The following is a 25,833-nucleotide window of genomic DNA, read 5'->3' on the forward strand; positions in this document are numbered from 1 at the left end:
CACACTCACTCTCACACTCACTCTCACACTCACTCTCACACTCACACTCACACTCACTCTCACACTCACTCTCACACTCTCACACTCACTCTCACTCTCACTCTCACACTCTCACTCTCACACTCTCACACTCTCTCACACACTCACACTCACTCTCACTCTCACTCACACTCTCACTCTCACTCTCACTCTCACTCTCACTCTCACTCTCACTCACACTCTCACTCACACTCTCACTCTCACTCACACTCTCACTCTCACTCTCACTCACACTCACTCTCACTCTCACTCACACTCACACTCTCACTCTCACACTCTCACTCTCACTCTCACTCTCACACTCACACTCACACTCACACTCACACTCACACTCACACTCTCACACAAAAATGCTGGGTTAAAAATAACTCAAGTTGGGTTGAAAATGGACTAACCGTTTTTTTTAGCCCAGCTGTTGGGTTAAATGTTTGCTTAAAACAACCCAATCACTGGGTTAAAACAACCCAATTGCTGGGTTAGTCCATTTTCAACCCAATTTGGGTTATTTTTAACCCAGTATTTTTTAGAGTGCACATAAAACATGCATTTTAAAGTTCGACTTTAAATTGTGATGTTAATTCCACTATTGTATTATATATAATTATTCTACAGTCTAAACTAAAAAAAATGCTGGGTTAAAAACAACCCAAGTTGGGTTTAAAATGGACAAATCCAGCAATTGGGTTGTTTTAACCCAGCTGTTGGGTTAAATGTTTGCTTAAAACAACCCAATTGCTGGGTTAAAACAACCCAATTGCTGGGTTAGTCCATTTTCAACCCAACTTGGGTTGTTTTTAACCCAGCATTTTTTAGAGTGTAGTGAGAAGGTTACACTCTAAAAAATGTTGGGTTAAAAATAACCCAAGTTGGGTTGAAAATGGACTAACCCAGCAACTGTTTTTTTTTAGCCCAGCTGTTGGGTTAAATGTTTGCTTAAAACAACCCAATCGCTGGGTTAAAACAACCCAATTGCTGGGTTAGTCCATTTTCAACCCAACTTGGGTTGTTTTTAACCCAGCATTTTTTAGAGTGCACACACACACACACACACACACACACACACACACACACACACACACACACACACACACACACACACACACACACACACACACACACACACACACACACACACACACACACACACACACACACACACACACACACACACACACACACACACACACACACACACACACACACACACACACAGGGATGTGATCAAAGGCAACACTGGGCCTGAGAGCTCTGAGACGCATTGATCTAAAGCTACTCTAAATAAAACGCTGTTCCGCCCAGAAACATTGGGCGAGCTCTCAAACACACACACACACACACACACACACACACACACACATTGGGCGAGCTGGACGGCATCTGGAGTCTCCCACAGTTCAGCAGTTCAGACCTGACAGTGAGACAAGTGGCCAATTTAAGAGCCGAGTCAACCTGGCCCTCAAACTGCAGATTTGATTTGGAGACCATCACGAGCCGGTAATTGGCTAAACGCGCTGCTTAATTGCTTTTAGTTCTCGGGCTACTTGGCCATAAAATGTGGGGGCAGGAGCTCGGGATACTCCGTAAATCTGAATGTAGGTGAAGATTGGATTTCTCCGCATGACCCCTGAGGCCAGATATGAGTCTAATCACAGGCGGATCATTAAGAGCGCAGAGAAACCCAGCGCAAACACACATTACACAGGAAAACATGCCATTGGAAATGTTTGCTGACGGACTCCTGGAATCTGAGAAACGCAATCGTTTCTTAAAGGAACAGTTCACATAAAAACCACAAAACAACCATCCTTACCTGGTGACGTCCCTTAGGTGTGACGAAAGAATAGAAAAGAAAAGAATAGGAAAAAAAAAGCATTTAATTTAATTTAAAAAATAGATCATTATTTTTTAAATTGCTTTAAAAAAATATGCATTTTTTATCGTTATTTATTTATTTTTATTTATATAATTTAATTTATTTATTTCATTTAAATTAATTTTATATAAAATTTTATAAAAAATATTTTAAATTTAATTTAAATTAATTTATATAAAATAAAAGAATACATTTAAAATAAATAAATATTTAGTTATTTATTTATTTTATTTAAATTTGATATAAATTTGATATGTTTTAATAAAATGAATAAATAAATAAATAAATAAATGTATTTAATTAAAAAAAAATTTATTTAATTGTTTTTTATTTAATTTACATTTAAATAAAAATAAATAAATAAATAAATATATATATAAAATAAAATAACAAATTAAATAAAATAAAATAAAATAAAATAAAAGAATAAGAATAAAAAATAAAATACTTTTTTTAATAAAAAAAAATAAACAGAATAGTTTTCAGTTGTGTGTGTATGGAACGGCAAAGCTAAATAAATAAATAAAAATAAAATAAATAAAATAAATAAAATAAATAAAATAAATAAAATAAATAAAATAAATAAAATAAATAAAATAAATAAAATAAATAAAATAAATAAAATAAAATAAAATAAAATAAAATAAAATTTTTAATTAAAAATTAATAGTAGGCCTACAATAATAACCAACCCTGCTTTAAAATGCAAATTGCAATCAAAACAACAGCACTAAAGTGGCACTTTTATTTTCACATTTATTTACTTACAATTATACATAAATAAGGAAATAAAGTATAAATGTGTATTTTTAGTTTTTTTTTTTTTTACATTTCTTTGTATATTTATGTATTTAATAATAATTTCGGCAGAGTTGGCGTTCCTCACTTGAGCAGACGTGCATCTTAAGACTCACTTTCAAGAGGAATTCATTGTAAATAAACAACCGTTCATTTTTAATTGCTTAAAACAAGATGAAAAAGAGGAGAAATGCCATTCAAACATTAGTTTGATGCAGTTTTGAAGGGAATAGCGTTTTCAAGTTCACCTAAAAATTAGGGCTGTCAAAAGATTAATCGCGATTAATCTCATACAAAATAAAAGTTTGTGTTTACATAATATATGTGTGTGTACTCTGTATAATTATTATGTTTATATAAATACACACACATTCAAGTATATATTTAAGAAATATTTGCAAGTATATACATTTATAATATATATAAATATAATACATTTTTCTTAAATATATACATGCTTGTGTGTGTTTTTATCTATAAATAATAATTAACAGAGTACACACACATATATTAAGTAAACACAAACTTTTATTTTGTATGCGATTAATCGCGATTAATCTTTTGACAGCCCTACTAAAAATGAAAACGGTGAACTTAGTATGGTTTATGCATTTAAAAAAAGATACAAACACAGACTAAAGAGGATAGAAACGTGTTTGAGCATAATTTAAAGAGACAGATCAGACAAAAATGACAATTGTGTCATCCCACAACACAAAGATCGTGAGACAGGTTTGAGACGACATGAGGGAGAGCAAATAAAGAGCATCTTAAACATTTCCAGAAGAGTCGGATAGTTAAAGAAACAGACAGAGGCCGCACAGAAACGACTTCCAGCTTTTTAATTATTCAATTATCTGAGCGAGGAGGAGCCGAGCGGCCCATCTGCGGATCAGCGCTATTCATCAGAGATTGGGAGAGACAGACGCGGGATCATTTTACTCCATTAGCGGGCCGAGGGGAGGAGGACGGGGCCAGGGGCCTTCATTGTAAATGAGTTGCACAATTGTGCGATCTGTCACCGAAAACATCTGAGCCGCCAGGAGAGAGAGGATTCAGATGTCACGGCAGACGGAGCGGTGCCTCGCTTCCGACAAATCCCGGGAAGAAGAAGAAGAAGAAGAAGAAGATGGTTATTGTTTCAGAGGCGTCACAGGCTTTATACAGAGATGCCCAGAAGCAGGGCCGGCCCAAGCCCTTCTGGGGGCCCTAAGCAGAATTGACTATTGTCAATTCTTGATAATAATTCGCACACCCAGTATAAATTGCATTAGTTGTAGCTGTGTTGCTTACATCATCATGTCTGGCTGTCATGTTTTTACTAGGGCTGTCAAAAGATTAATCGCGATTAATCGCATCCAAAATAAAAGTTTGTGTTTACATAATATATGTGTGTGTACTCTGTTAATTATTATTTATATATAAATACACACACATTCATGTATATATTTAAGAAAATATTTGCATGTATATACATTTTTATAATCTATAATATATATAAATAGTAGGGCTGTCAAAAGATTAATCGCGATTAATCGCATCCAAAATCAAAGTTTGTGTTTACATAATATATGTGTGTGTACTCTGTTAATTATTATTTATATATAAATACACACACATTCATGTATATATTTAAGAAAATATTTGCATGTATATACATTTTTATAATCTATAATATATATAAATAGTAGGGCTGTCAAAAGATTAATCGCGATTAATCGCATCCAAAATCAAAGTTTGTGTTTACATAATATATGTGTGTGTACTCTGTTAATTATTATTTATATATAAATACACACACATTCATGTATATATTTAAGAAATATTTGCATGTATATACATTTTTATAATCTATAATATATATAAATAGTAGGGCTGTCAAAAGATTAATCGCGATTAATCGCATCCAAAATAAAAGTTTGTGTTTATATAATATATGTGTGTGTACTCTGTTAATTATTATTTATATATAAATACACACACATTCATGTATATATTTAAGAAAATATTTGCATGTATATACACATTTATATAATCTTTAATATATATATAAATATTCTGGCTGTCAAAAGATTAATCGCGATAAAATAAAAGTTTGTGTTTACATAATATATGTGTGCGTACTAATTATTATTTATATATAAATATACACACACACACACACACACACACACACACACACACACACACACACACGCACGCATGTATATATTTAAGAAAAAAATATTATTTATATATAAAACATTTATATTAATATATATATTTTAGATTATATACATGCAAATATTTCTTAAATATATACATGAATGTGTGTGTATTTATATATAAATAATAATTAACAGAGTACACACACGTATATTATGTAAACACAAACTTTTATTTTGAATGCGATTAATCGCGATTAATCTTTTGACAGCCCTAGTTTTTCCCCTTATACGGTTTTTAATTGTAACAGTTGCAAACCCACAAGAGTGATCAGGCGTTAATATTCAAAGTCTTACTGTAAGTCTTACAGTAGCACAGTTCACACTGGAATAAATACTTTTTTTAAGTAGTCTCTTATGCTGAATATGCTCACTTTTCCCCAGCAATCTGTGATGAATAGAAGGTTCAATAGTACAGCATTTCTCTGAAATAGAAAGCTTTCAACAAAACACTGTCCAACACTGATAATCATAGACGTTTGTTGAGCATCAAATCCTCATAGAGTGATCAGAGAAGGGTCATGTGACTCTGAAGAATGGAGGAATGATGATTTGATCACTTTACTGTATATATATATTCACCTAACAGATGATCTACACTGGAGGAATATTACACTGATTACTGGATTTCAAAAAGTTATTACGTAAACAATCAATTATTACGTAAAAAGTGCAAATTGTTACGTAAAAAAATCCAAATTATTACGTAAAAAGTCAAAATGATGATAAAAAATCCAAATTATTATGTAAAAAGTTCTAATTATTATGTAAACAGTCAAAATGATGATGTAAAAAGTCAAAATTATTACTTAAGTAAGGATTATGACAGTCAAATTGATAAAAAAAGTTTAAATTATTAGCATACTAAACTGAAATTATGACTTAAAAGTCAAAATTGTGGCATAAAGTCAAAATGATGACAAAAAAGTTAAGATGACTGAAAAAAATCTAAATTATGCATACATATATATATATATATATATATTATATGTTTATTTATCTTTTATTTGTACATTATTTATGCATGTTAACATTTATTTATTTACAGTTTTACATAAATAAGGAAATAAAAGTATAAACACATTTAGCTTTGTTTTTTCACATTTCTTTGTATATTTATTTATGCATTTATTGATGTATTATTTTGGCAGCTTGCAGATGTGCGTATGTTAAGACTTGCTTTCGGGAGCAATTTACTGTAAATACATAATTCATTTTTAATTGTCAGTGTAAATCTTTTAACACATTAACTTGCTCCGTCTCGAAAATGAGTTTCCTTTTTGCCTGTCGTCGTCTAGGCCTAATAATGCAGGATATTCGTTAATATTAACAAACAATAGACAAAATAACTGATCAAAAAGGTCCATTTCTGAAATATAATGGCCAGTTTTACTGATTTAACCACATACTGATGGATAAAGTCATTGTTTTCCACACATCAATGGAAAGATTATGTGTTCAGCTTTCAGATGATGTGTAAATCTCAATGTAAATAAATTGACCCTTATGACTGGTTTTGTGGTCCAGGTTCACACAGATCCCCATCATCAGCACAGATGTCAAACTTCCCTGCCAATAATCGCACATCTGGAAGAGCATGATGAGAAATCTGATCCACGGTGTTAGAGATGCTGTTATTATTAGGCATTTAGAGTTCTTAGAGCTCAAACTAACCCTTATGATCGCAGGAAAGCTCAAATTAACCTCCAAAAGTCTTTTAGAAAGCTGTGATCTCTCATCAGAGGTGCAACACTGACACCCAGTGGATGTACACACACACACACACACACACACACACACACATTCAGTTGAGTTGTTTTGCATTAAAAACAAAAAATACAAATAATAATTCAACAAGATTGTGGATGTTAAGACTTGCAATAAGGTTTATGCATAAAACAGGAAAAAACTGTAGATATAGTCTCTGAATAAGAACATTGATCTTGGTTTAAGTGCGTTTAGATGAGGAGCAAAAACAAGATATTGAGCGGTTTACTCGTTAAGAGTGCAGATTTGTTGAATATGATGATGAATAGCAGACTAAACGAGATTGATGGGATAATAACAGTCCTCAATCTCAGACAATGAGTCGATCTATACTCAACGTGAACACAGAGAGCCACAGAGAGAGAGAGAGAATGTGTGTGAAAACACTCAAGGACGTCTGCTTTTGTTTTGTCCACTAAAACCCCACTCGACTCGAAGCTCTCTCACTATTTCAGCATGGGAACCAATGAAACGCTACGAAGAGATGAGATGCAAACATCCCATTAAACACTTCTAAAGTGAGCGAATCATTCGGTTAGGCATGACGTCTACCTTTCTACCTTTCATGACGACTTTAAAGCATCACAGCAAAAGCTGACATCTTGCGCAGATTTGGGACTGGAGTCTGCGCAGTCGAGAGCAGGAAGTAGAGCCGCGATATCAAAAGCCGCCCAAACTCTCACAGGTGCAGAACAATGAATTATGGTGCGTTCACACCGGACGCGATTCGCGCGAGTGATTTACATGTTAAGTCAATGCAGAGATGCGAATGAGGCGGCGCGATTCACGCGATTGAGGCGGCGCGAATGATGCGAATTGAGCGTTTTGAACGCGCGATTCACGCGAATCGCTCAAGTTGAAAAATCTGAACTTTGCCGGATATTCGCGCCGTGTTAACCAATCAGGAGCTTGCTCTAGTAGTGACAACAATGAGGAGAAAATCTGTATATTAATATCTGGTTCAGACAATATGATTATCACTGTGATAACATTAAATGACATGAAACACAACCCAGTCTCTTTTTGTTAAATGCAAGTTTATGTATGATCAATGATACAAAAGTATAAGTAAAAGGTATAATAAGCTACACGTGAAAAAGCAAACAATTCAGTCAGAAATTCAAAGTCAGTGCTAGTCGGCTAACGTTACAACTGCAACGTACAGTTATAGCCTAAAAATATAAAGTAATGAAACTTCTCTTTGCCCTCAGTCTAAACGATTTGCCAGGGAACAAATTATAGATTCATGAGACCAAAGATCGGCCGTTACAAGACGAATTATAGCTCGAGACACCACAGAGACATCAGAGCCAGCGGCAGAAGGACTGGCTGAGGAAAGGCTGATCTCACCGGGTTAATGAGCGCCGCTGATCCACTGGAGCTCACAACTCCCAAAACACCAGATCACATGTTCAAATAGGCGCTCTTTATATAAATAAACCACAGATTTGAGCTTTAAACAACTACATTATTGACTGAAAAGACTTAAAACTACGTTCTCTCACACATTAACAGTAGATTTTAATCAAAAAAAAGAAGTGTAAAGTGTAAACACAGCCCATGTCAGCCATTTCTCAACGAGACGAGCCGCTGGCAGAAGCTCCGCCCATGAGGAGAATTCACGTCTGTTGTGCAGTGAATGTCACGCGCGAATGAAGCGAGTAAACTCAAAATGTTCAAGCATCCACCTTCGCGCGATAAGCGCAAATTATTTGCGCGAATCGCGTCCGGTGTGAACGCCACATGATGTTGGTGTGAAATAAACAGTTGTGGTAATGTAGAAATTAAAGCTAAAGCTCCAATCTCCTCCAGAAAATCCTGAAAAAAGTCTGTTGGAGCCTCAGCGACTACTTCAGAGAAGCTGTCAATCTCAGCTGTCAATCATGACGTCACACCCCCCCGATTTTATAGCATCAAATCACTTACTAAAGCTAAACTTATTTAAATAATGAACACTTGAAAACTGCCTAAAATGACAGAAACCAACTTTGGGGAAAAAAATTCCCAAAGTGTAATTTGATTGTTTAGTTTGTCTCGTCCATTAGAATACATGAGGGGGCGGGGCTTATGAGCGATACTGGGACCAACCACCAGGGTGCGATCAAGACGCACTGGCTTCAGTTTTTAACACGAGTGCGGCACGCTTGTAATGTATCTTCATGTATTCAAAATTGACAACTCTTATTTTTTTTAAGGAATATTGTATTATTTACTATAAATTATTCATCATCATTACTGATTTAAACTCATGTTCCTGGTAACTTTGAATCAGAGTAACAGCTCATCTCTTCTCTGATGATGAGGGCGGGGCAACCTGTCAATCACAGGTGATCTACCAATAGCAAACTACAACCATCCAATCAATTCCCCTCAGGCACAATCAAGCCCCGCCCTACATTTGTTCTTGTTTGAGAAGCACTTCACTCGATATACGGCACACTAGAGAACAACAGACCAGCACAACTTCCCTTTCATGACGAGGCTACAAGTGAGTTCGTCACTTTATTGTCCACACTTGGAAATGTGTCTTTGGCTTCACCACAAAAAGAAATATCACAAATCACATAAAAAGACAACAAGTAACACAATCAGATCCCAGATTTAAAATTGGCACAAATGACATTTGATACACCTTTTTCCTTGCTTGATGTTGCCTAAAACGCCTTCTTGATGGTAAAAGCTGAAATGTAATATTCAAGGGATGACCACAATCTTCAATAACAACCTGTGCTTCTGTTTGACTTTTGTTTGATCCATTTCATTCAATTGTGTTTGTGGTTATCCTACAATTGCACTAGCAGCTTTAACTACTCTGTACAATTTTTGGCAATAGTCCATACCACATCATATTAAAACATAACACTCTAGGGATTGCTCGATACCACAATGTTGTCTTCGGTACAGTACCACAATCTAATACCGAAGTACCGATATTAAATCCATACCACACAGGGTCTGCATTTGGGCGTGGGTATTGTGCATAATTTTACTCACTCTAGCAAGTTTGGGGTTTATGAAGCGGGTAGTTACTGCAAATGTTTATTATTAAATGAATCAACAAAGATTAATCACATCAACTCAGGCATTTGGAAACTTTCTTGTGAGAAGTAAATTTCAGCAATACTGCGCGTCAATTTGCAAATTGCTTCTGGCTTTAAAAGCAGGGCTCGACATTAAGCCTGTTCACGTGCTTGTCCTTGAATCTGTCATTCACTTGTCCGAGTAAAAAATTGGCTTGTCCGGAATTTTTTTTGTTTTGTAAATAAAATTTATTCTGAAGCAATATTCTCACCAGTGTTCAATCAGCTTTAACATATTTAAATCTGCATATTTGTGATATTTTTACCTTTTATAAAGGGCATCTTCCCCCTAATCTTATTAAATATAGGCTACGCTTCAGCTTTCATTTTATATTCTTAAATTTGATCAATTAATTAAATTAGAATAAGACACTATAAGGCTTTAACCAATCAAAGGAAATCGTTTACACTGAAAAATTACAACTGCATTAAATAATGTTATGAGATTGTTTTAAATATTTTTTGAATATACAAATAAGAAAAGTTGGAAAGAATTTTTAAACATGAAACTAAACCGCCAGTAGGTGGCAGCAGGTGACCATTTTAATGAGTGAGTCATTGAGTCGATTCATTCAAGAATGAGGCGGTCGTTTTCGAATAGGTCATGGAATCTTTGATTCAACACTTCGCTGTCGTTTTCGAGAGAACTGACGGAAATCACTTGCCCACGTCTTTTTAAACCTCGCCAATTTGAACATGTAAGCGATTTTACAGCATTTCGTAATATAGTATGGGAGCTTTTCTTTGAGGGAGAGTTTTCTTTGCGCTCATACCAACAACAAACACACAAGCCTAAAGAGCTCGCGCATTCCACATTAAGTTGTTTTTCCTTAGTCAAATACACACAAAATTGTCAAAAATGTCCATCTTTAGTGAGTCGTCACATAAACACAGTTGGTTATGTCTTTCGAGAATGTAAATAGTGCAATGCGTGCAAGTATTATGAAATCTAAACATCACTGGTTGAAAATCATGATATTGTACCGTTTACGATAATAATATATACCGGTATTTTCCCAGTACACCGCACATCCCTATAACACTCTCAACAAGATTCTTATAAACCATCTCTAAAATATATTGACTCACACCAAAGTAACCTCCGAAGAAGTTATTCGTTTTTAAAAACACACATTTCCAGCAAATATCAATTTACTATCAATAAATATTTCAAACTTCCAACCCTCTATTTGATATCCATCAAGTATCAAAGGTTCAAACCCTTCAGTAAAATCTACTTTATTCCAACTAATGATCAATTCCTTGGTTTCATTCATATTCATCTCCAGTGAACTCAATGTACACCAGCTTTGAAGCACATTTGTGTTACTATAATACAGCGCATCTCCTTCTGTTCCAGCTTTACTCAACCGGGCAACAAGTGCAAGATAAAGATAAAAAACAAGAACAATCTACACAAAGCCACTAGTCGTTGAACTAGCCACCCATCCTGACGATCACTAATGCGGGCACGTACCAGTTTGTTTTCCTGCATGTAGATTCTCTGTAGTTTGTTGCATCCCTGTGCCAGCGCCACCAGCCCGTCGTCACTGATGCTGTAGCACTGGCCGAAGTGCACGTCCTTCAGCTCTTTGCAGTGTTCGCCCAACTGCGCAAAACACACACACACACACACACTCAGTTAGGTGACTGTATTACAGTAGGGATTCACAAACATTTCTGCCAGCCTTTTGAGAGAAAATATCCTGCTGTGATTTTAAAGGAACACGCCACTATTTTGGAAAATTGTCTCATTTTCCGTCTCCCCTAGAGTTGAGCTTTACCGCCATTCAGCCGATCTTTTAGCATAGCTTAGCATAGATCATTGAATCTGATTAGACCGTTAGCATCTCGCTCAAAAATGACCAAAGAGTGTCGATATTTTCCCTATTTAAAACTTTACTCGTGTGGTTACATCGTGTACTAAGACAGACGGAAAATTCTTTGATTCAGTGACTCTTTGCTCCTGAGTGAATCGAGTTCATTGATTCAGTGACTCGATCATAAAAAGCTTCGTTCCTGAGTGAAGAGTGAGTCATTGATTCAGTGACTCAATCATAAAAAGCTTTGCTCCTGAGTGAATCGAGTGAGTCATTGATTCAGTGACTCGATCATAAAAAGCTTCGTTCCTGAGTGAAGAGTGAGTCATTGATTCAGTGACTCAATCATAAAAAGCTTTGCTCCTGAGTGAATCGAGTGAGTCATTGATTCAGTGACTCAATCATAACAAGCTTTGATTCAGTGACTCAATCATAAAAAGCTTTGTTTCTGAGTGAATCGACTGAGTCATTGATTCAGTGACTCGATCATAAAAAGCTTTGTTCCTGAGTGAATCGAGTGAGTCATTGATTCAGTGACTCGATCATAAAAAGCTTCGTTCCTGAGTGAAGAGTGAGTCATTGATTCAGTGACTCAATCATAACAAGCTTTGATTCAGTGACTCGATCATAAAAAGCTTTGTTCCTGAGTGAATCGAGTGAGTCATTGATTCAGTGACTCGATCATAAAAAGCTTCGTTCCTGAGTGAAGAGTGAGTCATTGATTCAGTGACTCGATCATAACAAGCTTTGATTCAGTGACTCAATCATAAAAAGCTTTGTTCCTGAGTGAAGAGTGAGTCATTGATTCAGTGACTCGATCATAAAAAGCTTTGTTCCTGAGTGAATCGAGTGAGTCATTGATTCAGTGACTCGATCATAAAAAGCTTCGTTCCTGAGTGAAGAGTGAGTCATTGATTCAGTGACTCAATCATAACAAGCTTTGATTCAGTGACTCAATCATAAAAAGCTTTGTTCCTGAGTGAAGAGTGAGTCATTGATTCAGTGACTCAATCATAAAAAGCTTTGTTCCTGAGTGAATCGAGTGAGTCATTGATTCAGTGACTCGATCATAAAAAGCTTCGTTCCTGAGTGAAGAGTGAGTCGTTGATTCAGTGACTCAATCATAAAAAGCTTTGCTCCTGAGTGAATCGAGTAAGTCATCGATTCAGTGACTCGATCATAACACGCTTTGATTCAGTGACTCAATCATAAAAAGCTTCATTCCTGAGTGAATCGAGTGAGTCATTGATTAATTGACTCAATCATAAAAAGCTTTGCTCTGGCGTAGGGATGGGAATTTTTGTCAATTTCTTATTTCAATCATCGATAGGTCTCAAAAACAAGTACTCGAGTAATTGGGGGCGTCTCCGTCATGGAGATATGAAACTATTTTAAGGGTGTTACGAAAATTAATGTTGACAAATACAAACATCACATGTCTATGAAAACATGAACATATGACTAGAAAAAATAACTGCTAGATTATGATGCATAAATGGTTATTTTGTTTTTAGATGTTGTTGTTGTTGTTTTTTAAACGTCTCAAATAACCCAATCAATCATATTGTAATTGAACTGAAACTGTAAATAAACAGCACCCTACATAGCTTTGCTAGCAGGTTAATAAACTCAACCAAACGCATCCTATATTAGATTAATCAGTGTAGCCTACCAACTTGCATCAGCACAAAAGGACGCGAATGCGCACGTGAACTTGGCCGTGCTAGTTTTTACTCATAATTTAGTTTTTACACACGTTCGAGTACTCGAGTACTCGATCACTGTTGCCCATCCCTACTCTGGCGTGAATCAAGTGAGTCATTCAGTGACTCAATCATAAAAAGCTTTGCTCCTGAGTGAATCGAGTGATTCATTGATTCAGTGACTCACTCATAAAAAGCTTTGTTCCTGAGTGAATCGAGTGATTCATTGATTCAGTGACTCAATCATAAAAAGCTTTGCTCCTGAGTGAGTCATTGATTCAGTGACTCGACCATAAAAAGCTTTGCTCCTGAGTGAATCGAGTGAGTAATTGATTCAGTGACTCACTCATAAAAAGCTTTGCTCCTGAGTGAATCGAGTGAGTCATTGATTCAGTGACTCACTCATAAAAAGCTTCGTTCCTGAGTGAATTGAGTGAGTCATTGATTCAGTGACTCACTCATAAAAAGCTTTGCTCCTGAGTGAGTCATTGATACAGTGACTCAATCATAAAAAGCTTTGCTCCTGAGTGAGTCATTGATTCAGTGACTCACTCATAAAAAGCTTTGCTCCTGAGTGAGTCATTGATTCAGTGACTCACTCATAAAAAGCTTTGCTACTGAGTGAGTCATTGATTCAGTGACTCACTCATAAAAAGCTTTGCTCCTGAGTCAGTCATTGATTCAGTGACTCACTCATAAAAAGCTTTGCTCCTGAGTGAGTCATTGACTCACTCATAAAAAGCTTTGCTCCTGAGTGAGTCATTGATTCAGTGACTCACTCATAAAAAGCTTTGCTACCGAGTGAGTGAGTCACGTTGACTAAAGAGGCCACAAATAAACTTGTTTGGATTTGAAATTATTTTATCAACTTGAAATATTATTTTCAATTATTTTTTAGGAACACATCTACAATATACATGCATCTATTTTTATATATATTCGTTTGAATAGTTTCAAAAGTTTCGGTGCTTGGCCCCTAATAGGGATGTGACGGTGAGGAAATTTTCCCACCGGTTAATCGGCGTGTGACAACACCGGTAATACCGGTATCACCGGCGGGGGCTTGTAAATCACTAATTCTATCTAACCTAAAGTAACATACACGACCGCAACTGAAAACTGAACTGAAAACGAACCAGTGCGCGCATGAATGAATTCCATGAATGAAATTCGTCTGTAAATGCGCGCTCTGTGAGGCCATGAATGAAATTCGTCTGTAAATGCGCGTTCTGTGAGGCCATGAATGAAATTCGTCTGTAAATGCGCGCTCGGTGAGGCCATGAATGAAATTCGTCTGTAAATGCGCGCTCTGTGAGGCCATGAATGAAATTCGTCTGTAAATGCGCGCTCTGTGAGGCCATGAATGAAATTCGTCTGTAAATGCGCGCTCTGTGAGGCCATGAATGAAATTCGTCTGTAAATGCGCGCTCTGTGAGGCCATGAATGAAATTCGTCTGCAAATGCACGCTCTGTGAGGCCATGAATGAAATTCGTCTGCAAATGCACGCTCTGTGAGGCCATGAATGAAATTCGTCTGCAAATGCACGCTCTGTGAGGCCATGAATGAAATTCGTCTGTAAATGCGCGCTCGGTGAGGCCATGAATGAAATTCGTCTGTAAATGCGCGCTCTGTGAGGCCATGAATGAAATTCGTCTGCAAATGCACGCTCTGTGAGGCCATGAATGAAATTCGTCTGTAAATGCGCGCTCTGTGAGGCCATGAATGAAATTCGTCTGCAAATGCGCGCTCTGTGAGGCCATGAATGAAATTCGTCTGTAAATGCGCGCTCGGTGAGGCCATGAATGAAATTCGTCTGCAAATGCACGCTCTGTGAGGCCATGAATGAAATTCGTCTGCAAATGCACGCTCTGTGAGGCCATGAATGAAATTCGTCTGTAAATGCGCGCTCGGTGAGGCCATGAATGAAATTCGTCTGCAAATGCGCGCTCTGTGAGGCCATGAATGAAATTCGTCTGCAAATGCGCGCTCTGTGAGGCCATGAATGAAATTCGTCTGTAAATGCGCGCTCGGTGAGGCCATGAATGAAATTCGTCTGTAAATGCGCGCTCGGTGAGGCCATGAATGAAATTCGTCTGTAAATGCGCGCTCTGTGAGGCCATGAATGAAATTCGTCTGTAAATGCGCGCTCTGTGAGGCCATGAATGAAATTCGTCTGTAAATGCGCGCTCTGTGAGGCCATGAATGAAATTCGTCTGTAAATGCGCGCTCTGTGAGGCCATGAATGAAATTCGTCTGTAAATGCGCGCTCTGTGAGGCCATGAATGAAATTCGTCTGTAAATGCGCGCTCTGTGAGGCCATGAATGAAATTCGTCTGTAAATGCGCGCTCTGTGAGGCCATGAATGAAATTCGTCTGTAAATGCGCGCTCTGGGAGGCCATGAATGAAATTCGTCTGTAAATGCGCGCTCTGTGAGGCCATGAATGAAATTCGTCTGTAAATGCGCGCTCGGTGAGGCCATGAATGAAATTCGTCTGTAAATGCGCGCTCTGTGAGGCCATGAATGAAATTCGTCTGTAAATGCGCGCTCTGTGAGGCCATGAATGACAGCTCGTCTGTAAATGCGCGCTCTGTGAGGCCATGAATGAAATTCGTCTGTAAATGCGCGCTCTGTGAGGCCATGAATGAAATTCGTCTGTAAATGCGCGCTCTGTGAGGCCATGAATGAAATTCGTCTGTAAATGCGCGCTCTGTGAGGCCATGAATGACAGCTCGTCTGTAAATGCGCGCTCTGTGAGGCCATGAATGACAGCTCGTCTGTAAATGCGCGCTCGGTGAGGCCATGGGTGCGTCTCAACAGTTCCCTATAGTCAGGGCACTGATCAGACATTGATCGGTCTATGTGTGAGACGCACGCCATGAATGAATGACAATTCGTCCGTGAACTGTAAGGTGGAAAATAATCAAAGATATTTGAAATATGACAAAATCATCTGCTTTGCTGTTAACTGCCATCGTCGTGATCAAGATATTGAAATTGACTCAACCCCCTCCACCTTAACGCCATCAGAGGGGCCAGTTGGGGTTTGAAGAACAAAAGGCTGGCTGGTCAAAAGGTTTTCGCACCTGTGATACAATGGGGGAAGGTTTGGTCTGATTGGTTATTTTCAAATGTCTCACGGTTTGTTCTGATTGGTCAGTTTTACAAGAGTCAGATTTGAATTTGGTGACATCAGGAAAGAGGATAAAAGAGAATTTCATCTGTAGCTCGCTTTTTGGATTCTCTGGCTTTCTCTGGAGAGAGCTGTTCTTTTTGTTCTCTCCCTTTTTCTCTCTCTCTCTCTCTCTTTCTCTCTCTCTCTCTCTCTCACAGGTAACATTCTAGGCAGAGGCCTACAGAGCATAATTAATGGTTTATGTTTACATCTATTTGAAACTATTTAGAGTGTAACCATAACTAGAATTTGTGTTTCCTTTTAGAAGAGATTTATGTCTATGATGTAATTGACATTTTACATTTACTTGATTGTTAATAAATCGTTACATTTTTGATCCTTTCTGAATTAATCTGTAATTATTAACTATCTCCAATGTGGAACGGTATAATTGTAACAAAGGGTTAAAACGGAACGATCAAATGTATGATTAACTATCAAATATAGATGACCAAACCACCGGTTGGGATTCTCTTCTAAATGAGATAACTTTGATAAATGGAGTCAGATAAAGAATATTATAATCAAATCCATTCTTCCTTGTTTATACTCGACGCGTCCGCACCATGGTCTGAACGAACGAGCGAGAAGGTGCGCGCGGCAAAAATTACGTCATCTCAGAGTGTCGGACTCGGAGACGGAGTCACAGACGAAAGGAAACAATGCGCGCTCTGTGCGGCCGTGCACATTTTACTTTCGGTTTTGAATTAGCGCCAATTCGGCTGCGGGTTGCTTGAATTGTGGGTTCATTAGCCTATTATTTTATATGAAAAACACAAGAACAAAACAAATGACAAACTCCCTTAAATAGGCGCTTTTACGTTTCGCTTTGAAACCAAATCTTCCGCGATCATCTCAGTCAGCTCCTCACTCTCTGATGAATGACTCCTGCTGCTGCCGAGACTCACGGTCGGGTCATGCTTTATTAAGCAGACACATTCAGTTTTAAAGGGTTAATTCACCCAAAAATGAAAATTCTGTCATTAATTACTCACCCTTATGTCGTTCGAGACCCGTAAGACCTCCGTTCATATTCGGAACACAAATGAAGATATTTTTGTTGAAAGCTGATGCTGAGAAAGGCTTCAGATAGGCCTCCATTGGCATTCAGTACACTTATACTCCCAAGACCGATAAAAGGCACTAAAAACGTCGTTACAAAGTCCATCTCACCACAGTGACTCTACAATAATCTTACGATGCGACGACAATAGTTTTTGTGCGCAAAAAAAAATCAAAATAACACCTTTATCCAGCTTGTTATTGCCTTCCGCGTGTGCCTCCACAACGCATGCGTGAGAATATGACGTAGCGCCGGGGCTCGGGATTCCATGAAATGCTCACTTTAGCCCGATTTTGAGCACTACGCCGAGACCTAAAGCACGATCAATGTAGAATCCAACAGCTTAGACACGCGCGTCTTCCTCTGATTGTAAACAAATCACTTCTGGGTCATGTGTCCGAACGCCGGATCTGCGTCATATTCTCGCGCATGCGTCGTGGAGGCACACACGGAAGGCAGTAACAAGTTGGATAAAGGTGTTATTTTGATTTTTTTTGCGCACAAAAACTATTGTCGTCGCATCGTAAAATTATTGTAGAGTCACTGTGGTGAGATGGACTTTGTAACGATGTTTTGAGTGCCTTTTATCCGTCTTGGGAGTATAAGTGTACTGAATGCCAATGGAGGCCTATCTGAAGCCTTTCTCAGCATCAGCTTTACACTAAAATATCTTCATTTGTGTTCCGAATATGAACGGAGGTCTTACGGGTCTCGAACGACATAAGGGTGAGTAATTAATGACAGAATTTTCATTTTTGGGTGAACTAACCCTTTAATTTGTATTGTCTGTTCTCTAACTGAACTAAATTATTTTATTAGGATTATTATTATTAATTATTAAAACGACAGTGGGGCGGTGCCACGGTGAGCAAGTAAGCGGTGTTGAGTCTGAACAGCGGTAACAGCGACTGTCGTAGCAAGCCTAGCCCCTAATGAAGCATCCATCACGTGGCCGTATAAGCTGCCTCTCACCAGTTTAAGGGCGTGGTCGGTGAGCTTGTCCTGGTTTCCGACATGCAGCTTCTGCAGGAGTGGGCAGTGGAGGGCCACCGTGCACAGAGACAGGTCGCTGAGCTGCTTACAGCGGTACGCCGTGTACTTCACCAGCCCGGGGCAGTTCGAGGCCAGAGAACAAACGCCGTGATCCTGGACGTTCCTGCAGTCCGAGATGTTGATCTCAGTGACGTTCTGTCTCCTGGACGCGATCTTCACCAGGAGATCATCCTTAACCTGAGCTCAGAGAGAGGACAGAGCCAACACGCATCAAAAACACACATCAAAAACACTATGGGTGTAACGATTCATCTACTACATCGATGTATCGACTTATTTTCCTACGATCTAACTACATCGATCTGTGCTCGGCAAGTTGGCCTTCCGGACGACATATTTTGATCTAACATCGTTTTAAAAAGGTAATCAATCGATTGTATCGATCATAGGAAATAACGCATTGGATTTAAGCACGTCAGACTTTATAAGAATGTTTTTTCTTAGCACTTTTAATGATAAAAGCGTTAAACGTTACTCGATTCAGTCTGCCTATCTGTGACATCATCGCCTCGCACCAGCAGCAGCAGCGCTAAGAAAACAAAATATAGCATGGCGGATGGCAGAGGAGAAACCATGAGCGAGAAATTACCTGTACCTGTACTTTCAACCCTTGCTAAATGTTACCTGTGCATTCCTGACCCCAGTGTGCCAACAGAGCGAGTTTTAGCACTGCTGGAGACATAGTGAACGCACAGAGAAGTGTTCTGCGCTCAGATCATGTTGATATTTTGAAAAAGAAATCTGTAGAGTCATTGAAGAGTAGTTGGTTACATTTTATCTTTGTTAAATATTGTTTGTTTATTAAACTGAGAGTAGTAGCAGGTTCAGCCAGTTTATTCAAACTGAAGAAATGTTGGTTGCAGCTTATTTTTTATATTAATATTGTATTTGTATTATTTTAATGTTGAAACACAACAGCAAAAGTAGCAGGTAAACCTACTATTAATTAAACCTGAAGAGAAGTTAGTTGCACTTTATTAGGTTAACCTACTGTTGAAATGTTGGTTGCACTTACTGTGCTTTTAGCAATGTATTGAATATTGAAAATGAGAGCAGAAAAGGTTAACTTCCTGTTAATTCAACCTAAACTGTTGGTTGCACTTTATTCAAATAAAATTTGAATGCATTTGCCATTAATTGTTGTTTACTTGTTTGTTTATATCCATAATTAATTGATACCTGATTCCCTTACAAGAAACAACAGGAATCCAGGAAACTTCACCTGCACTGACCAGTATCCAGATATTTATTTCAGTCACACAATTTTTGGCTAAAAAGTTACTGAATCGATTTCAAGTCACTGAATCGTTTCGGATCGTATCGTTCTAAATGAACCAATATCGTCCTTGAATCGTATCGACAACCTCAAATCGTGATACGAATCGAATCGTTGTTAAAACGAATCGTTACACCCCTAAAAAAACACACATCAAAAACACATACGTTAAAACACATACGTTTAGCCAACACGCATCAAAAACACATAAAAACCGGTGTGTTGACTCCAATTAAAACATAACACTCTCAACAAGATTCTTATAAACCATCTCGAAAATATATTCACTCACACCAAATTGTTGTAACCTCCTAAGAAGTTAAGTTTTTAAAAACACACATTTCCAGCAAATATCAATTTACTATCGATAAATATTTCAAACGTTCGAATATTACAATTAAATAATACTTAAATCGATATGTCATCCTCAATAAACCCGTCTCCGGCGTGTTGCCTCCGGTCCCTCGAATATTCCGATCTATTATGACCTCTGAGCTGTAAAGTGGCCAGAATAATAATAATAATAATAATAATAATAATAATAATAATAATACGCTGTTTGTTAATTGGCCAGAGGAGAACTGAGCCTGGTTTCTCCAAGGTTTATTTTTCTCCATTAGGTCTCCTGATGGGGTTTTGGTTTGCTTGCCACTGTTGCCTCTGGCTTGGCGTGCTCAGTTGAGGACACTAAATATTTCAACTAAACATCGAAATAAATCTAATTAATAAACTAAATTAACCATTTAAACTAAATTACTGATCTAATTATTGATCTAAAGCCCACATTGTCACTGTATGATAATTGAAATGAACTGATGACATCAGCGTTTTCTCCAGAATGGCTATACAGCTGAATAAAATTATGCTGCATTATTTTCCTGTTTAACACTGTAAAGCTGCTTTGAAACAATCTACATTGTTAAAAGCGCTATATAAATAAAGTTGACTTGACGTTTGATTCGCAAATAATAATAATAATCGCTAAATAGTTATTAGCGCTGCATGAGGGGGGATCTAAGTGTGATTTTTCTGATAAAATGTTTTGTTATAAAATATATTTTTTTGAGAGTGTAATTTGAATTGCGATTTAAAAATAAAATCCAGGTAGGGCTGCAAAACACCGCCTAATATTTTTATATATATATATATAAATAAAATAAGTGAAATATTACAATAACATTTCTTATTTAGTTTTAATTTAGTAATTTTATATAAATATGATAATATAAATCATAATTTATTATAACAATTACTAAATAAAAACAAGAAATATCAATATTGTTCATATTTTTATGTAATATTATAATTCATATATAAATACGAAATATTGCTATTGTGAAACCCCTGTAAAATAAAACATTTAGAAAAATACTAATTTTATTTTACATTCTTGCATAAGAAAGGCTATTTGCTAAATAGTTATTAATGCCATTTATTTTTCTGATAAATGTGTTATAAAATATGTTTTTTGGGATTGTGATTTTAAATGTTTTTTAATCTAGGTTTGTAGGGCTGCAAAATAATATATCAATAAAGCTATAAAATAATAATAATAATAATAATAATAATATAAAAAATAAACTGCATTATATATAATACGATTTAATATTAAAATAATAAAGATTAAAATATCACAATATAAATCTCTCTTATTTTGTTTTTATTTAGTAACTTTATATAAATATAATATAATCATAATTTATTATAACAATTACTAAATAAAAACAAGAAATATTAATATTGTTCATACTTTTATTTAATATTATAATTAATATATAAATAAGATATATTGCTATTGTGAAACCCCTGAAAAATAAAATAAATGATTAAAGAAAATAATATACTAATTTTATTTTACAACTCTCTTGCTTAAGAAACTATTTGCTAAATAGTTATTAATGCCATTTATTTTCCTGATAAAATGTTGTGTTATAAAATATGTTTTTTGGGATTGTGATTTAAAAAAAAAATGTATTATCTAGGTTTGTAGGGATGCAAAATAATATATCAATATACCTATAAAATAATAATATAACAAATAAACTGCATAATATATAATATTTAATATAAAATAATAAAGATTAAAATATTACAATAGTAATATTTCTTATTTTGTTTTTATTTAGTAATTTTATATAAACATGCTAATATAAATCATAATTTATTATAACAATTACTAAATAAAACACAATAAATATTAATATTGTTCATATTTTTATGTAATATTATAATTATTATATAAAAAGAAATATTGCTATTGTGAAACCCCTGTAAAATAAAACATTTATTTAAGAAAAATACTATAATAATTGTATTTTACAACTGTCTTGCATAAGAAAGGCTATTTGCTAAATAGATATTAATGCCATTTGTTTTCCTGATAAAATGTTTTGTTATAAAATATATTTTTGGGATTGTGAAAATTATAATTTTTTTAATCTAGGTTTGTAGGGCTGCAAAATAATATCAATATTGCTATGAAAATTAAAATAATATAACAAATAAACTGCATAATATATAATAATAATAATAATATTTCATATAAAATAATAAAGATTAAAATATTACAACAGTAATATTTCTTATTTTGTTTATATTTAGTAATTTTATATTAATATGATAATATAATAATATTCATAATTTATTATAACAATTACTAAATAAAAACAAGAAATATTAATATTGTTCATATTTTTACGTAATATTATAATTATTATATAAATACGAAATATTGCTATTGTGAAACCCCTGTAAAATAAAACATTTATTTAAGAAAAATAATAATTTTATTTTACATTCTTGCATAAGACAGGCTATTTGCTAAATAGTTATTAATGCCATTTATTTTCCTGATAAAATGTTTTGTTATAAAATATGTGATTTAAAATTATTATTATTTTTAATCTAGGTTTGTAGGGCTGCAAAATAATATATCAATATTGCTATAAAATTATAATAATATAAAAAAGAAACTGCATAATATAATAATAAAACTTATATTAAGATTAAAATACCACAATAGCAATATTTCTTATTTTGTTTTTATTTAGTAATTTTATATTAATATGATATAATATTAATAATTTGTATTATAAAAGTTATAAAAAACAAGAAATTGTAATATTTATTAATGTTAATATGTCAATTAAAATATAAATAATAAATAGCACTATTGTAAAATAAAACCCTATAAAATAAATTGAGTATTTAAGAAAATTAATATAATAAATGCCTTAATTTCTTCATTTTCAAACATTTTAAAATTAAAAAAATGAATGCATATGCTTCTCTTTTGATGATAAGCGCTTCTGAAGTCCAGAATAATAGTTGTGGCAGTTATTAAAGACATAAACAGAAGATGAGCACAAACCTGCTGGAGGCCGCTGAGGTCGATCTGCTTCCAGAACTGGAAGTCTAAGCAGAGATCACGCCAGTACTTACACACCAGAGACGCAGCCAGACCCCGCTCCTTCACCGACAGGTGAGAGAACACCTGAGGACAGGGGTCACACAGGGGTCACACAGGGGTCACACAGGGGTCACATACACCACTCAATCCAGAGGAGCCCGGCTCATATTCAATCTGAGAGCGGCAGCCGCACAATAAATAACTGCTGGGACTGCAAACATTTGAAAGTTTTCTGTTTAAATATGCAAATGAGGGAGTATCTAATTAAATATGCACACATTTGCATTCCTTCCCAGAACAGGGGATAAAGTTGGGTTCACAATTCTACACATTTCTCTTTTTATCACAAAATAAATCATAAAATATATCAGTTAATGTGTATAATAGAATTTTTTTATTTTTATTTTTCTTCTCTCTTCTCTTTTTTTCAACATGTCTGTTTTATAGTAAATTTGTACACCATATTTAGCAACAGGATTTGAAGAGTTATATCTGTTTTAATGCTTTTTATATTTGTATTGTTCTCTGTAATCTTTATTGTGTTTTTAGGTAGACAATTTTGTTTCATTACTGGAAGAATCAGTGTTTTTGAACGAATCTCTTGAATGAATGATTCAATGACTCACTCATAAAGACTTCACTTGTTTCATTACTGGATGAATCAGTGTTTTTGAACAAATCTCTTGAGTGAATGATTCAATGACTCACTCATAAAGACTTCACTACGGGATGAATCAGTGTTTTTGAACGAATCTCTTGAGTGAATGATTCAATGACTCACCCATAAAGACTTCACTTGTCTCATTACTGGATGAATCAGTGTTTTTGAATAAATCTCTTGAATGAATGACTCAATGACTCACTCATAAAGACTTCACTACGGGATGAATCAGTGTTTTTGAACGAATCTCTTGAGTGAATGATTCAATGACTCACTCATAAAGACTGCACTACAGGATGAATCAGTGTTTTTGAACGAATCTCTTGAATGAATGATTCAATGACTCACTCATAAAGACTTCACTTGTTTCATTACTGGATGAATCAGTGTTTTTGAATAAATCTCTTGAATGAATGACTCAATGACTCACTCATAAAGACTTCACTACGGGATGAATCAGTGTTTTTGAACGAATCTCTTGAGTGAATGATTCAATGACTCACCCATAAAGACTTCACTCGTTTCATTACAGGATGAATCAGCGTTTTTAAAACGAATCTCTTGAGTGAATGATTCAATGACTCACTCATAAAGACTTCACTACGGGATGAATCAGTGTTTTTGAATAAACGATTCAATGACTCACAAACAAAAACACAATCTCACAGACCTTGAGCAGGATGGACGAGGGCAGCTGGTTAACGTGGGGCGTGTCTGTGTTTTCAGCGCTCTTTCCCTCCTCCGTTCCCTCGTTCTGGGAGAGTTGGCAGCAGCAGGAGGAGGACGAGGAGGCGGCGGTGGCACTGCCCACATCTGTGTGCCACGCCACAGCGGCGCCATCCTCCTCCGACGGGCAGGAAGAAGAGGAGGATGGGCAGAGCGAGGGCAGGAGGCACTGGCTCTCCGGAGCAGAGGCGTCTCCTCGCTCCTCTCCGTTCTCCATGGGCTCCTGGAAGGCACAGCGGGGCTGCTTGCGGGGCGCGCACCGCTGCAGATCAGCGCACTTGCGCTTGCACACCATTTCCGAAAAGTCCACGGCCGGGCAGAAGAGCGCCGGGGGCCCGATCAGCTTGGCCGGCACGGCGGAGAGCAGACTTCGACCCTGGCCCTCCCAGATGGCCAGCTCTCCCGGAGACAGGAGGAACTTGGCACACTCTTCGGGCGAATTCAGGGAAACGTAGCGCTCCGCGAGTTTGGACGCGGCCGCACACTCGAAGGGCCAATCGTCCTCAATGCTCCCGCTGGTGCCGTGGACGATGAAGCACAGCATGCAGGGCCCCTGAAGGAAGCAGTTCCTCCGCCTCTTCTTCTTGCGCAGCTTCCGTGTTTTCTTCTTCTTCTTTAGGCTGTAACCATTTTTGGAGAAAAGATGGCCCATATAGATGCTTCACGTCGACTCTGGAGGAATTCAAGAGCAGAGGAAAGTTACTTCAGAAGATGAGACCAAAGACATTTAAGACATTTATAATATCTTCTTTTAGAGCTGCTCATATTTGATAGAGTTTGCATTCTTTGAAATAAAATATCAAGCCCTGTATAAATAAAAGTGACTCGAGTCGGATGTTGCAAAAGCATTAAATATCTCAATTATGACACTGCCATAACTTCCGCTAAGTGAGGTCAAAATACGAGCGTGGTCATAGATGTGTACGTAGATGCCTCATTAGTGCTTGCACGGATCAGTAGAATGAGGCATCTACGATCTATATATCTATGACCACGCTCGTATTTTGACCTCACTTAGCGGAAGTTATGGCGGAGCTCAGAGATGATCACGTTCGTCTGATAAGAGGTAAAATAATAGCATAAATACTGCTCGGTTTCTCACAGAAACTGAAAATTTTACCTCTTAACAGACGAACATGATCATCTCTGAGCTCAGCCATAACTTCAGCTAAGTGAGGTCAAAATA

The 25,833-nt window shown here is 36.4% G+C and overlaps 1 protein-coding gene across 1 annotated transcript in view; it reads right to left on the reverse strand.

Moving 5' to 3' along the window:
* Positions 1 to 25,833, reverse strand: part of fbxl17 (F-box and leucine-rich repeat protein 17) — a 402,189-nt gene that overhangs the window by 371,950 nt on the left and 4,406 nt on the right. The window contains exons 2-5 of the mRNA XM_079827512.1: positions 24,592 to 25,319; positions 23,222 to 23,344; positions 18,495 to 18,752; positions 11,239 to 11,370 (exon numbers count right to left, since the gene is read on the reverse strand). Of these exons, the coding sequence (XP_079683638.1) occupies positions 11,239 to 11,370; positions 18,495 to 18,752; positions 23,222 to 23,344; positions 24,592 to 25,299 (1,221 nt within the window). The 5' untranslated portion in view covers positions 25,300 to 25,319. The remainder of the gene's footprint in view (positions 1 to 11,238; positions 11,371 to 18,494; positions 18,753 to 23,221; positions 23,345 to 24,591; positions 25,320 to 25,833) is intronic.

Source organism: Gobio gobio, assembly GCF_949357685.1.
Source record: "Gobio gobio genome assembly, chromosome: 10".
In the NCBI taxonomy this organism is placed as follows: Eukaryota; Metazoa; Chordata; class Actinopteri; order Cypriniformes; family Gobionidae; genus Gobio; species Gobio gobio.